The sequence below is a fragment of the Ambystoma mexicanum genome, chromosome 11 (assembly GCF_040938575.1).
Source record: "Ambystoma mexicanum isolate Mex_15411 chromosome 11, UKY_AmexF1_1, whole genome shotgun sequence".
Lineage (NCBI taxonomy): Eukaryota > Metazoa > Chordata > Amphibia > Caudata > Ambystomatidae > Ambystoma > Ambystoma mexicanum.
In genome coordinates this window covers 890041397-890056313 of record NC_090934.1, presented here as the reverse complement: position 1 = coordinate 890056313, position 14917 = coordinate 890041397, and the positions used below count along the sequence as shown (strand labels likewise).

The following is a 14917-nucleotide window of genomic DNA, read 5'->3' as shown; positions in this document are numbered from 1 at the left end:
TGCCTTCTCCAAATCATGGGCAGCAGAGTTCTGAAAACACTGTTTCAACTAACATAACAGAGAACATGACAGGCTTAAATTAATAGAGAGGAAGCAATAACTTTCTAATCCATCCAACCTTTAAAACGGCCTCATAATGTTATGGAGCCTAAATGGGGGACAACATAGTGTGAAGAGGCATAGCTTGGATAAACACAGACAGAGTTTGTTGATGGGGTGGAATCTGGTGAAGCTGTAGAGTCTGGTAGAGGTGGAGTAAATTTGGGGGGCATGCACTTAATTGGGGCTAGTGCAGCAGAAAGCCTAAATATGCCACTGGACACAGCCACAAGTCTCCCCTTCTCAATTTCAGCATTTGGAAATTATGCATATATTTTTCAGGTGCCTCCAGTGAGTGGGATAAGGTATTTACATGGCACTAGAGGTGTAGATCAGACCTGAGGTTTCATCTTTGTACTGCCCCCAGGTAATGTATCATTGAGCAGGTGGTGGTCACAGACCCCCTGGCTTAACAAACTTTCATCCTCCAGCCTTCAAAAATAGATGTCTTCACAAGTGGCATTGATCGGGTAGTGGTAGGGTGATTGGGTGTGTAATGCAACATATCACCTGCCTGAACAGTTGAGGTATTTTTGATAGTACCACTTAATTGAAGGTTCACACACACATAACCTAATGTATCTCACTTTGATATGAGCTCTTGCATTTATTTCAATGCTGTCATTTTTGTGGAAGGGAAAACGTGTTTGTGGCATGCAGAGAAACATAATTTACATGGAGAGTGGTGTTGATCAGGCAGAGGCATACATGGAAGGGTGATTGGGTGTGTTATCCAATACATCATCTGCCTGAAAGGGGAGAAATTTGTTTTGCAGCAGCTTGATTTAAGGCGTCCTCACCTGTTGACATGACATGAATTTGTTTCATTGACAACACTTTGAAGGAAGGGAAACAGTGTTGGGGCATTCTGAAAAAAGTAGTTTGCAGGGTGGAGGATATCAGGCAGTGGCTTTAGTGGCAGGTTGATTGTGCACACCACCTTTCTGGATGGAGGAGGAAGTATGGCTGAATAGGCTTCAATGAGCACATCCTCACTTACAATTAACTGTATTACACTAGCTGACATGAAGAATTGAATTAATGTCTTTGCTACCAGTTTGCTTGAAGGGAGGCATTATTTGGGATATGCTTTGAAAGAGTTTTTGCAAGGTGGTTGTTATCAGTGTTCTTTGCAGCATTTTATTTGTTATGTTATGTTGTCGTATACTGTATACCATTACCATTGGGGTGGTTTCCAGATGCTCACGTGGCTCTGGAAGAAAAAGGGCGGGTGTAATAGTGAGGGTAGAATGATGGGATAGGTTCAGAACCAGGAGAAACTGGCGTCTGTTGGCTTGTAGGTGAGTTGGTTATGTGTACTGGCATGTTGTATCCGTAAGGGTAAGACTCAATGCTTCAGTTGTTTGTTATATATGAATGTTATTATGTTGGGTGCATGTTTTGTATTTTTAATGTGTGGTTTGGGTGGTAGTTTAATTGTGTGCACTGGCTTGTTGTATCTACAAGGGAAGGTCCAGTGTCCTGTTTGTTTGTTGTATGCGGGTGAATGTTATGTTGGGTGTGTGTTTTAGTGTTCTTCATGTGTAGTTTGGCTGGTAGTTATGGTTGTGCACACTGGCATGTTTTATCCATAAGGGTAAGGTCCAGTATCTGATACTGTTTGTTGTGTGCTAATGTTAGTTAGGTGTGGGTTTCAGTGTAGTTTGGCAAGCCCATAGGTGTGTATAGTATTTGTGTGGGGAGCAGGAGCAGGGTGGTTGGTAAGTTGGAGATGCACAAAGTTCTTTTAAGTATGTCCGCAGAGTTCATCCAGCTGCAACTCAATGGCACCCTTCCATTCTTCCTGGTGTGGTACACTGGTTGCTATGGCCAAACTCAATACACAAGCTGCTCCCACAAATTCCTCTGAGTGGAATACATTGGCTGGTCCCATTAGCTCAACTCAGCGCAACAAGAATTACCAGACACAGAGTGTGCTTCTGGATACAGTAAGATTAAACAGCTAAAGTGGCGCATGGCTAATCTTCACAAATTTATCTAGAAGTGACGCATGGCTAATCTACACAAATCTACCTAAATATGACGTATGATTAATCTTCGCAATTCTGTCTAATGTGATGCATGGCTAGTCTTCCTAAATCTGTGTAAATGTGATGCATGGCTAGATGGATAGTCTTCACAAATCTGTCTAGATGTGGGAAATTACAAGTCTACACAAATCTAGTTAAATGTGATGCATGGTTAGGAGGGGGGGGGAGTATGACGTGGTGGGTTAGAATTTGGTGGCTTTCCTTTGGTCCCCATTGGTATCCCTGGTATTGTCCACTTTATACGGTTCATTGTGAGTTGAACAGCCAAGTTTTCAGTCATATTGTAGATGTGAGATGATCTTCATTTGTCCTGATTTCCTTTGGCATTGTGTTCCATAAATTGGCAATGAGGCGCGAGAATGCTGTTCTTCTAAATTACCTTTTTTCATGTTGTTTCCTTTTCATTTGGAGGTTGTTGCTTGATCGTAGGTCTCTTCCTGGATGCTAGGGTTTTGGCCTGGAAGAATTTGGCTCCTTCTCCATGTAGTGATTTGTGGGCAATGCATAGGGCTTTGAATTTGATTAGTTTATTAACCAGGAACCAGCGGAAAGCTCTTAGCGCTGGCCTGATGTGGTCTCTTCTGTTTGGTCTCATCAATATCAACAATAGTCTCATCGATATGATTGAGTGTGTGACCCAGGTCACTGCATGCTGGATGAAGGTAAAATGTGCATTCTGGCAGCTCCATTGAAGCATTTATGCTTGCTTCAGGAGTTTATGCCAGATGCAAGCCCACGCACCACACAAGCGCCTAGTTTTGAAAAATGCCCTTCCATGGATGTCAACGTCTAGAGTGTGTGAGGAAAAAGCAACACCAAATAAATTATCCTCAAGGCCTGTTGTGAAATGTAGGAGGAGGAAAGAATAGTGTGCAAATGTTGTGTGGTTAATTGCAAAAATAGATGCTGCTGCAATGTTTGGGAATGCGTGAATCATTGGTGGCAGATTAATACAACACAGACAGCAACCAGCTGTAGCAGATCAACAATGGTTAAAAGTACTTCAAGCACTGAACCACAGTGATTCTAATGCCATAGCTAGCTTGGACTTAACCGCTGCTAGCACAAAGCCTAATTTCCATAACATCTAAGTCTGACACAAGGGGAACATACTCAATCCTCCCATCTTGCAACAGACTAGGGAACACGTCCACATTTTGCAGGATCCTGTTAAGGTACCAGCAGAGGGCCCGTCCATTGAATCTGTTTAATTGGGGACTGTGATTGAGATGGCTTAGATATTAAGTTCTCAGTAGGAAATCCTTGAACTTGACTAGGAGGCTCAGTACGCCACTAGAAATAGTGTGACAGTAAATGGCACATTCCTATGCTGTTGTATCCCTGCTGTTTATCTTTGTGGTAGCCATCTTGAGCGAGACCCTGGCTGCAGGTGAACAAATTACAATACACCTCTTCCAGGACTGTAGCATGGAATTTAGTGACACTGCACTTTTGTTTATAGTAAATACTAGTACTGCTGTGCCTCAATAATTCATTGATCAAGCTTATGGATCCATCTGGTTGCCAGGCATTTGCCCATACTTTAGATGTGTGGCCGTGCTTAAGCCTGGGGTACTATTCATAAGTAAAAAGTGCCAAGAAGACACAAGAGAGAAGTGTTTTTCATCATGTTTAATGAAATAATAGTATGATTATGACACATACAATGCAAACCTCATCTTCAGTAAGTACAAATCGCAGTATTATTACACAGTTCAATGTTCTGCATTTATTGGGTAGTACATACCTTGTTTTTCAAGCTTACAGGCCCCATGTCATTCAGAAAGCTTGGCTACCCGTATCTTCCCTCTACTTGTAGAGGCCCTGCAAAACATCAAAGTGAGACTAGATTCAAACCTGTGACCTTCAAGTTAACCAAGCAATATCTTAATGAAAAGCAGGTTGCTGTTATAGAGAAAATAACTTTATTGGGAAAAGGTCAATGTTCCAAAATAATAAGCCACATTTGAACTGGGAAATGACAACTTTATTTCAGAGTACCGTAGGGATGTGTAAAAAGTAGAGCACTTATATTCAATGCAGCCAAGACACAGAAAACGATGCAAAAAAAAATAAAATAATCTTAGCATTTTACCTGCATTCTGAAGTTTGCAAATCTTGATGGTTGAAGCCAACTCTTCCTAGTATTAAGATTTTCGCTAATGGTGCTCTTTTGTCACAGATGATGTGATCATCTTTCAACCAATCGCATCCTACATTGTTTTGAAAACAGTGATTGGCCTCCAGCTGTTGATCCAACTCTCACCCATCATGCAGCTCTACATTACCTTGGACGCAGTCTACAACAAGGAGCTCTGTGGTAAAAATCCCCATTTGTAACCAGAAAAGGACACTTCATAATGTGCAAACAAAATCAAATAAGTAACTTTTCCTGCTTCTCCACACAGGTCTTTGTGGAAACCATAACAATGATCAGAATGATGACTATAAAGCTGCCAGTGGGGTGGTGGAAGGAACTGCTACCTCTGCCTGCAACAGCTGGAAGACTCTAGCGGACTGCCCTAATATCAATTCAAATTTTCAGGACCCATGCTCACTCAATACTGGAGCTGGTAAGTTATTGTGTAAGGTTGTCAGTGTTGCCTGATGAAAGGTCTCCAACCATTTACTGGCAACACTTTCACTGCATCTGCCAATGTTCATCAGCTTGGTGGAAAGGCCAGGCAGAATACATGTTTTGAAAGTGTAGCACAGTGTAGCACAGCTGAAGCCACAGAAGTTGAGGCAGATTTGGGTGGCAGAGTGGGAAACATGCTCCTCAGGGGCAAAGTGTCAACACCATGTCCCTACTATCCATATGGTGGGTGGGGGATAATCAGCATCTGAAGGCAGCTCTAGGAGGCGACCACCTTGTAGCTCCTTTCCAATCCCTGTCACAGTGATGCCGCAGTGGAAAATAGTCATAGTCAAACATATTAGTGGGAAACCCCTGTGAAAAAAGGAATTTGCGGTACCATTTGCGGTACCGTTATTAGCTCTGAAGTCCCTTAACGGGTCCCATCCATAACGCCTGGTAACCAGGCGTTGAGGAAGGGACCCGCTAAGGGACCTCGGAATAGGGTGGTAAGGGATTACCGGTGACCTTACCGGTGCCGGTAATCCCTTACCACCTACCGCGTAATGAGGCCCATAAATACAATACGAAGTACAAAACTCATATCATAGTATTTCTCATTCCAGGCAGTCCAACATCCATAAATATCTACACCCTACATGTTTCAGTCCAGAATGGTGTTAATTACCTTTATTCTGGGACTGTCTAATTTTCTTATAGCTCCTGCACAGGATGGTAAGCCATCCTGTTTGAAAAGAACAGAAAAATATCATTTAAATTTTTCTAGGAAAACTTGTTTTTCTATGTTTGTTTAAAGATACAGTTAATTACCCTATCCAATATAGAATATGTAGCCCTTCGTCTTCTCCGAAGTTCCTCTCTCTCTCACACTCTTATTGTATTTGTTATTGCTGAAACACAAACCTAGCTTAAGAGCAGTGCTGCGTTTTACATCAACAGGCGGTCAGCACAGGGATTGGCATTTTATTTAGACGTGCCCACACGTTTTTAGTGTTTTTTGGAAGAGGAAAATGGTGGGGCATTTCAGGCCTCTGCCGGGATTGAACTCCAGATGGTTGGGACGTGGCAGAGAATGCTTGCTTGCTGGTCTTCCATGTACCATCTAGTTTAGACTTAAACGTTTTGATAGTTTTGCTAGGTGAGGTGCGAAAGCCTTCAGAGGCATGAAATATTGCCTCCAAGTGTGTTGGAATTGCTTTTAAGACTGCTTTGTAGGTGATACATGTACTTTTGCATATAATCCTGGCAGGGAGGGGAAGCCTGTAAAGTTTGCGCAGTGTTGGAGAGATACGGTTGAATTTGCTGAATTTGTGGGCATCTATAATCAAATAAGTTGTCTTAAGGTGGGGCAGGTGTTCAGCTCAAAGTCCAGTAACTAGAACGTTTCCCCCATTGATGTGTAGGATCACAAGGGCTTGGACCATCGTGCCAAAATCATACGGGTGGGCAAAGGGTTTGATTTTGCAGAGTGTGGTGATCTGTAGCCATGTGGTTTTGCCTTTTTGGCTATGTGCTTTTGGAAGCAAACGCTACTGTCAATAATGAAGCACAGGGAGTTTGACAGCTGATGGGTGAGTCCTTCTAGGAACTAGTCATCCAGCTATTGGTGCATGAGTTGTTGTTTGGTGGTGACATATTCAGTTATGATTTCAGTTTGGGGTTGGGGTCTGACATCTATGTGTGGATGATGATAGCCTGGCATTCACTGCAGTGAGCCTTGCCCAGTGTGCCACCGGCCTTAAGGTAGAAGTGAGTGCCATCAGTGTACCAATGCATGTCAATATTACGTCAATTTAGGAGAGTTCCCAAAAGTTTCATTTATAGACTGAAGATGATTAGGGAAAGAATGGAACCTTCCAGGACCCAACCCGTGACTAGGAGTTGATTGGATCTCAAAAAAGCCATTAGCACTGCTTGGTGTCTACTGGATCCATATTAGGGTGGTTCCTGAGAAGCCCATCCTGTTGGTGAGGAGGGAGAGGAGTGTTAGGTGGTCAACAATGTCAAAGGCTGTTGAGAGGTTTAAGGGGACTAAGAGTCTTGAGGCCTCTGTTTCTGTGATTCACAGCGCATCTTCTACCACTTGGATGGTTGCGGTAAGAGTGCTGCATTTAGATCAGAAGCCGAACTAGTACTCACGGAGAAGGCAAAGCTGATAAGTTTTGGCAAGTAGTTGGGTAGCAACGACTTTGTCAATAAGCTTCCTGATGGACAGAAGGCATGCAACCGGATTGTAGTTGGCTAGGTCCTCTGGGACAAGCAAGGGTTTTAGAGAAGGGGTCATATGAGATGTGTTCAAAGTTTCTGGGAATGCAGCTTCACCTCTAGAGTTTTTCACAATACCAAAAAGTGTGTTGCGCGCTGGGCCAGTTAGTTATTTAATGAGGGTGGCTGGAAGGGCATATCCATGCAAACGGTAGGTATAAGGAAAGCAAGTTTGTCTGAGCGATCCTTAGGAGAGAGAAAGGTGAAGTCGGTCCAGATGTTAAGTGCCCGGGGGAAGGATAGCAGAGGTCTCTCTTTTTTTGAGGCATTGATGAGACCTCTGATCTTATCAATTTCGTTAATGAAGTAGAAACACCTCTGTGTCAGGTGTGGGCTTGGAGCAGTGCTTGACTATTTTGAATAAGGCTTTGCTCCTGTTAGAGGCTGGGGGAGTACTAAACCAACTTGGGGCCTCATTACAGGTTTGGTGGTATTCTGGTGGTAAATCTGCTAGAATACTGCCAAACAGAATTACCGTCATTGAATTGAATTGATATTTTATTTCGATCACGCTCGTACACAAGTGTTTCAGAGGGCGACAAGGCAAGGGAAGGGAAACAGGGGAGAACAAAACAACGATCCTACTAGGCCCAGACATTGAGAACGCGCAAGTGCATTAGAGAGGGGGAGGGGAAAAGTGTATCGAAGGGGGAGAAGTGGAAAGTACAGAGCAAAGGAGAAACAGATACATGATAATAAATAAATAATAAAGGCAACAAACAGTGGTAGTGCAGCCAGCAAGTGACAATTGCAAACTTTAAGGCAGCAGACAGGGTAGGTCTGATAAGTGCAGGAGAAAACGGGGGGGGCTGTATGGGTACGGATACAGACCCCAGTGCAAGGGGTGGCCCAGAGGCAGTGCGGGAGGGTGGCAGGGTGAGCAGGTACCTGGGCCCAGAGGACAGATGGTGGCCAGGTGCACAGTGCCAAGAGAGAACAGGTCAGCAGGGGAGAGGGGGAGCAAAGGCAGAAGCAAAGAGGAAGGTCTTGAGGTGCTTCCAGAACCGGAGATGGTTCTCCTTAAGCTGTAGAGTGGCAGGCAGTCTGTTCCAGAGTGAGGCCTCAGCAGAAGAAAGGCCCAGTATATTTCTTTGAAAAACGACTGATCCTGAGGGAATTAGAGGTAGAGGAGCGAAGAGCCCGAGCTGAGGGTATTTTGGACATAGGCCCCAGAAAGCCTTGTGGACAATGCAGAGGTGTTTGAATTGAATCCTTGCATTCACTGGTAGCCAATGGAGAGATTTCAGGGCTCAAGAGATAAGATCCCAGGGCTTGAGGCCAAGGACATGTCTCGCAGTCCTGTTCCGGATTAGTTGCAGAGGGTGGAGAGTAGAGGCAGGTAGATTTAGGAAGAGGCTATTACAATAGTCCAACCTAGCGAGAACCAGAGCTCGGGAGACAGTGAGCTTCTGGGGGAAGGAGAGGAAATGCAGAATACCTCTGATGAGGTCCAGTAGGAAGTTTGACTTTTTAGAGACATCAGAGATGTGGGCCGAGAAGGAAAGTGTGGAGTTAAAGATGACCCAACGGTTCTTAGCCTCGCAGGTGGGGGTAGGAGGAGGGCCAAGGGAGGCCGGCCTGTGAGTGAGGGGAAAGGATGGGGAAGGTGTGCCGATGAGGAGGATCTCCATCTTGCTGGTATTCGGATCATTGGCGGCACACCAATCTTAAATGGCAGTTAGGCAATCAGAGATGAGAGAGGGAGAGGAGGTGACCAAGGGCAGCCTGAAAATGAGTTGAGTGTCGTCAGCATAGCACTGGAAATTTGAGCATAAAATGCAATCCAATGGGCTGCAGCTTAGTCTGGCGGAATTACTGCTAGATTACACGTGGTGTTATTGTTGTGTTAGTACCCATTGGACTCCATGAGGATTTCAGCAGAATTACTAATGGCAGCTGGTGGTAATTCCACCAATTTTGCCACTTTTTGGCAGTAAAGTGACAGAAATTACCTCCAGCATTTTGCTGGAGGATTTTCCTCGGTCTCACCACCAAAGTTGTAGTGAAGTATTGTGATGGTAATGCAGTAGTAACAGATTTACCATGGCAATACCACTGTTTTTTCCTGCACTGTCGTACTTGTAATGAGGCACTGGGATTTGAGGGATGAGAAGCCTCCTACACTACAGTCCTTGCACCACTGCTTTTCAGGGCATCTGATGAAGCATTTATTGTCAGCAAGCCTGAGTATGTAGCCTTGCTTTAGTTTGGGTTGACCTTCATGAACGGACATCATTGTTGTTGAATGTATAAATGGGCCATATACATTTTGTTTCGATTATAATGCACTCTGTGAATCCACCTTGGACACATTTTTGTACTGTCGTCATATATTATTTGTTTTTTCATTGAAGATAGAAGGTGAAAATGCTACTTTAATGTTGCAGACCTCTGGAAATCATCCCAGTTTGATATATGTATACCTACTTCTTATAAACCCAGCATTAGTATGGTGTTCTATACATATATGAAGCCTTCCATGACTCTCCATGACTCTCCATTTCTCACATTTCCTGGTGATTTTGGCTGCAGTTTTAGTCAATTCCCTACCATAGCACAGAAAAAAGAATGTGTCTATTTTGGCTAACAGTCACAAAATAAGACTTTCCCTCATCAGAGGTTCTGATCACATCGAAGAACATATCCAGCCTCATGTTATAGGTCTTCATCACATTTCAGGTGACTTTTGGGCCAAACGGCTGTCACTGAAAAGAGATGAGATTAGTACAGTACACCTTTAATAGAAGCACTGAGGTGTGAACACAGAATAGAAGCACTGAGGTGTGAACACAGACAAAAATGACACATCATCTCAAAAGAATCCAAGACTGTGACGCTACCACTTTATTCACAACCTTTAAATGTTCTCAATACATTGAATTCAAAACAACAAATGCAAGGTTCTATGACTTCTCTCGAGAGGATTTCAGCTGTACCAGGAAAACCTAGACACCCAATATCATATACCCTGCCTTCAAATGATAACCAGCACACATATTCACTCCTAATACAATGAAGTGTCACACTCTTTATCACCATTCATTTGAAGTAACTTTTGTTTGTGTGACATAAGTATACTTTTGGCATTGTAAACACATTTCTAATTAAACCCTGCTAAGGCAGCACAATACAACATATGTGAGTAAATACTTCATTGGTTGCCAAGTTATATTTTTCCATTCTGACTGCAGTCTTTCCATAAGACCATGAGGCCTATTACTGAATATAGAGGCCTATTTATTATTGAATCAACATGCTGTGTGCACTTACATTTGAATTCACTTACAACTACATTTACCTTCAACATTCTTTCGACAAACATTTCCATATCTCTGTTCTTTTCTTTCTCACAGCAATTTTCCCCACATTCAATGGTGATCCTGTTTGAGTGTGAGTGTCTTTGGAATGCATCTTCACTTATACATCAGATATACATGTTCTCAGGAGGTTAAAATGGCAGAAAAGAAATGACAGAGGCAAAGGCAGATCAAGGAAAGATATTAGAATATGGGGATGCATGCCTCCAAACTCACAGAGTTAAAAATAGCAGAGCATGTGTAGAAATGTTGCTTTGGAAGGGGCTTTGAAGGATGTGACTGGATTGTCTGAGATGAAGTCAGCATCAACAATGTGGCGTTTTTTCTTAGTGATACTGGAGAAAAGCTTGTTGAAGCTAATAGTCTCAATGTTGAACAGAAAAGGTAAGTATATGGTGAGTTGTGGGTGCAAATGTAAATATTGAAGTCACCAGATTGAATGGTGTTTGCATGACAAGTTGCGAGGATAGGGATACAGTCATCATATACATTCAAAAGGATCAAAGGCCATCAAGGGAGGCAACGTGTGATGAATATGTTGATATAGAAACATCATCAAGTGTATCATTTCGCTAGCATGGCCTCCCATGTAGTTGCAAGCTACAAATCCAAGAGGAAGAAAAATAAGGGTTTGTCAACAGGCAGAGGTGCACGTCATTAATAGGGCACACCCCCTCACCAACATTGTATTGGAAAAACAGCAAGAGAGCACTCTGCATGACACCTGGTATTATCCCAATACCACATTGAAGGTATGAAAGACATTATGCACTTAGACAACCGTAATAATGTATCCCCGAACTGATGCACTAGATATGACCCTTCAAACACCACTGGACATCAAAGAACTGTATGTAAAGTCTGACAGGTGTGAATTGATGTCATGAAGAAGAGAAGATGCGTGGGAACACTAAACCTGATGTATGCATATCTTGAGAATGAAGGTGTGACTAAAATGAAAAAGTAAATATATAAGTGAAGATGAAGAAAACCATATACACTAAGAAGATAAGTAACAAGAGGTGCAGTGGATATATATATATATATATGCAGAAATGCAAGGTAGATAAGGCAATGTAGAAGCTAGCTAAAGAAGGAAATATAATGCGAGTAAAGCAGATATTTTGAGAAAATGGGTATCAGCATCATACAATAGTAAGCGAGAAGCCTCGAGAAGGGAAACCAAAGCTACTGAGCTGACATGCTCTGGAATCCAGATTTGTGCAAGGACAATTGATATTTGCTTGGCTAAGAATAAAGGATGCTGCAGCAAGAAGCAACTGTAAGGCACAAAAGGAGTCGAAGAGGATAAGCGATGTACATAAGACATATTCCTCTTAGATTAAAAAAAGGAGTGCATAATTGTGAGTGCCAAGTATTGAACAATCACAGATGCAGAAAGCAATTGCAAGACAGGGCACCCAAGTCCCCAGAGGCTTAGGAGAGTAATAGCACCCAATGTAATTGAATCAAATAGCAATAAATCGAAGGACAGAATGGACAAAATCATGGTCTCCTCACATGTGGTAAAAGACCAGAAGACAAGGGCTATTCCTAAAGCTCCGGATAGAGATAGCAATGTACATACACTCCCTTTAAAGCTCCCAGGAAGAGAACAGTCAGCAAGGTCAACTACAGAGAAGAAGCCTTGGCTTAGGGCCTAACTGATGAGAGATGGTAGGCTAATTAGCTCAGGAGTGCATTGGTCTGAAGTTCCCTTGCACCTGTGTTTTGTTGCTTGCATGCTTCTAACAAGTCGAATATCTAAGGTTGGAACAGAGTGCCAACTAATCATGCAGGCTTATGTAATGATGGACCATACATTTTTGCAGAAGCCTATCCGCTGCTGTTGTTATGTTGATATCAATATTTTACATAGGGGTTGTTAAAGGCATGCCTATCAGATAAGGGGCAGCCAAAGATGATACTAACATATAAACTATAGGTATATATGTCCCCTTAATCAATCCCTCCACAGGTAGATTTTTACTGTTTGCTACGTAGGATGACGTCATTGTTTTTTTTCATAACACATTTTATTGTTTTTTAAACATACATACAGTACACCAACAAATCCCCCCCACCCACCCTCCCCTCAAAGCGCGGGTTGGTTCATCACTCCATTCCTGTCTTGCCACTCTGAACTTTACTTTCGGGATCTGCATTTCTCACCATGTCCCGTATGGTGGTTGTGTCCACCTCTTTTCCTATTTAACCGGCGAGGTCTATATCACATGGTCTTCCCACTTTCCCCAGATCTTGATGCTTTTGCCGGGCTGTATAGATTCTATGCTCTTTCACTGCACATATGTCCATTTCATTTGACCATTGGGCCACTGATGGGCTTTCCGGGGCCCCCCATTTCTGTGCTATATCGTGTTTTATCAGGCCCATTGCATTGGAGAGAAAAATACCCTGCCATTTATCCGGGATATTCTCATCTGGGGCCCCCAGTAACATTATTGCAGGTTGTAGGATTATTGTGCGCCCCAGGGTTCTCGTTAACAGTTGACAACATTGCGCCCAGAAGGACTTGATTTTAGGGCATTCCCAGAGAAGGTGGATGAAAGTGCCCTCCTCCCTCCGACATGTCAGACAGTTATGGTCCTTTGCCCTCCCCCAGCCATATAGGGCCCCGCGGAGTAGTACACCCTGTGGAGTATCTTAAGTTGTACCAGTCTAATTCTGGAGTCTATTGCGATTTCGCGTGGGTGCATCAGTATTTGGATCCAGTCCTCTGGTTCAATGGGCCCCACATCTCCCTCCCATTTATTTTTGAGACTGACCAAATCCGGAGTGGCGAATGCGTTAATCGCCTTGTACAGAATAGTGGTGACCTTGGCAGGGATGTGTTGTGGTAGTAAGTTGCGTTCCAGAGGTGTGTAATCTGGTATGTCGTCGAGCTCTTGCCCATGTGCATTAATGGCGTGAGTTAATTGCAGGTAGTGGTAATGTTCTGTGGCAGATATTCCAAATCTCTGCTGCAGGGTTTCGAATGGGAGGATGGAACAATCCGCAATAATGTCTCCTATTGTGGTTATCCCAGGCTCCACCCACCGGGTCCATGCAGCCAACTTCCGTACCTCCTTCAACCCATAGTTGTGCCAGAATGGTTGTGCCATAGTGATCCTGTTCCCCCAGCCTATGTGGGTGTGTGCCTGCCTCCAGATCATCGCGATATGGGTAGACATAGTTTGTGCGGGGGGCCCGGATAGGGTCTGGTATGGTGTTTCCAGTGGTGGGGTGCCTTGGATAATGGGTACCTCTGCTCTAATGTGTGGTTGTTTGGGGTCTCCATGAAGGAGGTCATTAACTACATTTATTTGACAGGCCCAGTAGTAGGACCTAAGGTGTGGGAGTCCTATGCCCCTCCCCCAGATGGATCGTTGCATCGTGGTCAACGCGATTAAAGGCTGCCCGCCCTTCCATATCAGTTTCCTGACTAAGCGCTCTACTCGGTTAAATTCCGCATTCGGTATGGCCAATGGGGCATTCTGCAGTACATAAAGCAAGCGTGGAAGCGCCATAATTTTAAAGAGTGCCGATCTTCACATGAGTGTGAGAGGAAGGAGCATCCAGTGCTGTACATCCCCGGCAAAGCGGTCAATTAGTGGGTGCAGGTTGTGCGCTTCGTATTCCGAGGGAGTCCCTGAGACCCATATGCCCAGATAGCGGAAGCCTCCTCTCTCCAACCGATATGGCATGCCCCAGGGGACTGTCAGGTCATCACCCTTTACTGGGAACAGGACCAATTTACCCGAGTTAACTCTGAGTCCACTGAATTCCCCAAAAGTCATCAACATTTGGGTTATGATTGGGCATGCGTAGTCTGGGTTGCTGAGATAGAGTAGCAGGTCATCTGCATATGGGGATAACCTGTCCTCTCGTCCGTCTGACCAGCAAAAGCCTCACCATGTTGTAACCTGTCGCAGCCATTGGGCACGCAGTTCTATCGCTAGGGCAAATAGAAGGGGGGATAGAGGACAGCCCTGTCGGGTGCCTCTGCCCAGTGGGAAGGTCCTAGAGGTCCAGCCGTTTACCTTGACGGCAGCCATTGGCGCCTCGTACAGCAGTTGAACCCAGCTGAGAAAGGTCTCACCAATGCCCATGCATCTCATTATCGCCCACATGCTTTCCCACACCACCGAGTCGAACGCTTTCTCGAAATCAATTGCTAAAAGTGCAAGTGGCGTGTCGATGCTCGGGGCTTTTCCCAGGAGTAGATGCAACCTGCGTAGGTTCATTCTGGTCGATCTTTGCGGCATAAAGCCACACTGGTCCGGATGAACCAGTGAGGATATGGCCTGTTGAAGTCTATTGGCCAGTACCTTGGCCAAAATCTTTGCTTCGCTGTTAATAAGCGATATAGGCCTGTATGATGTGCACCGGTCAGGGGGCTTTCCTTGTTTGGGAATAACCACAATGTTGGCCATTCGTAGGTCCAATGGAAGGGTGCCCTGTCCTTTGGCCTCCAGGAATAAATCCCGGAGGGGGGCCGCCATCTGGTTGCTGCCCACCTTCCTCCAGGTCTCAGCCAGGAAGCCGTTAGGGCCTGGTGTCTTCCCGGATTGTAGCTGGGACATGGCCTC

General features: G+C 44.3%; 1 protein-coding gene across 1 annotated transcript in view; it reads left to right on the top strand.

Moving 5' to 3' along the window:
* The window catches only part of LOC138503894 (mucin-5B-like), a 1431798-nt gene that overhangs the window by 126181 nt on the left and 1290700 nt on the right, over window positions 1–14917 (top strand). Inside the window, exons 6-7 of the mRNA XM_069623965.1 lie at window positions 4333–4470; window positions 4559–4723. Coding sequence (XP_069480066.1) covers window positions 4333–4470; window positions 4559–4723 — 303 coding nt within the window. The remainder of the gene's footprint in view (window positions 1–4332; window positions 4471–4558; window positions 4724–14917) is intronic.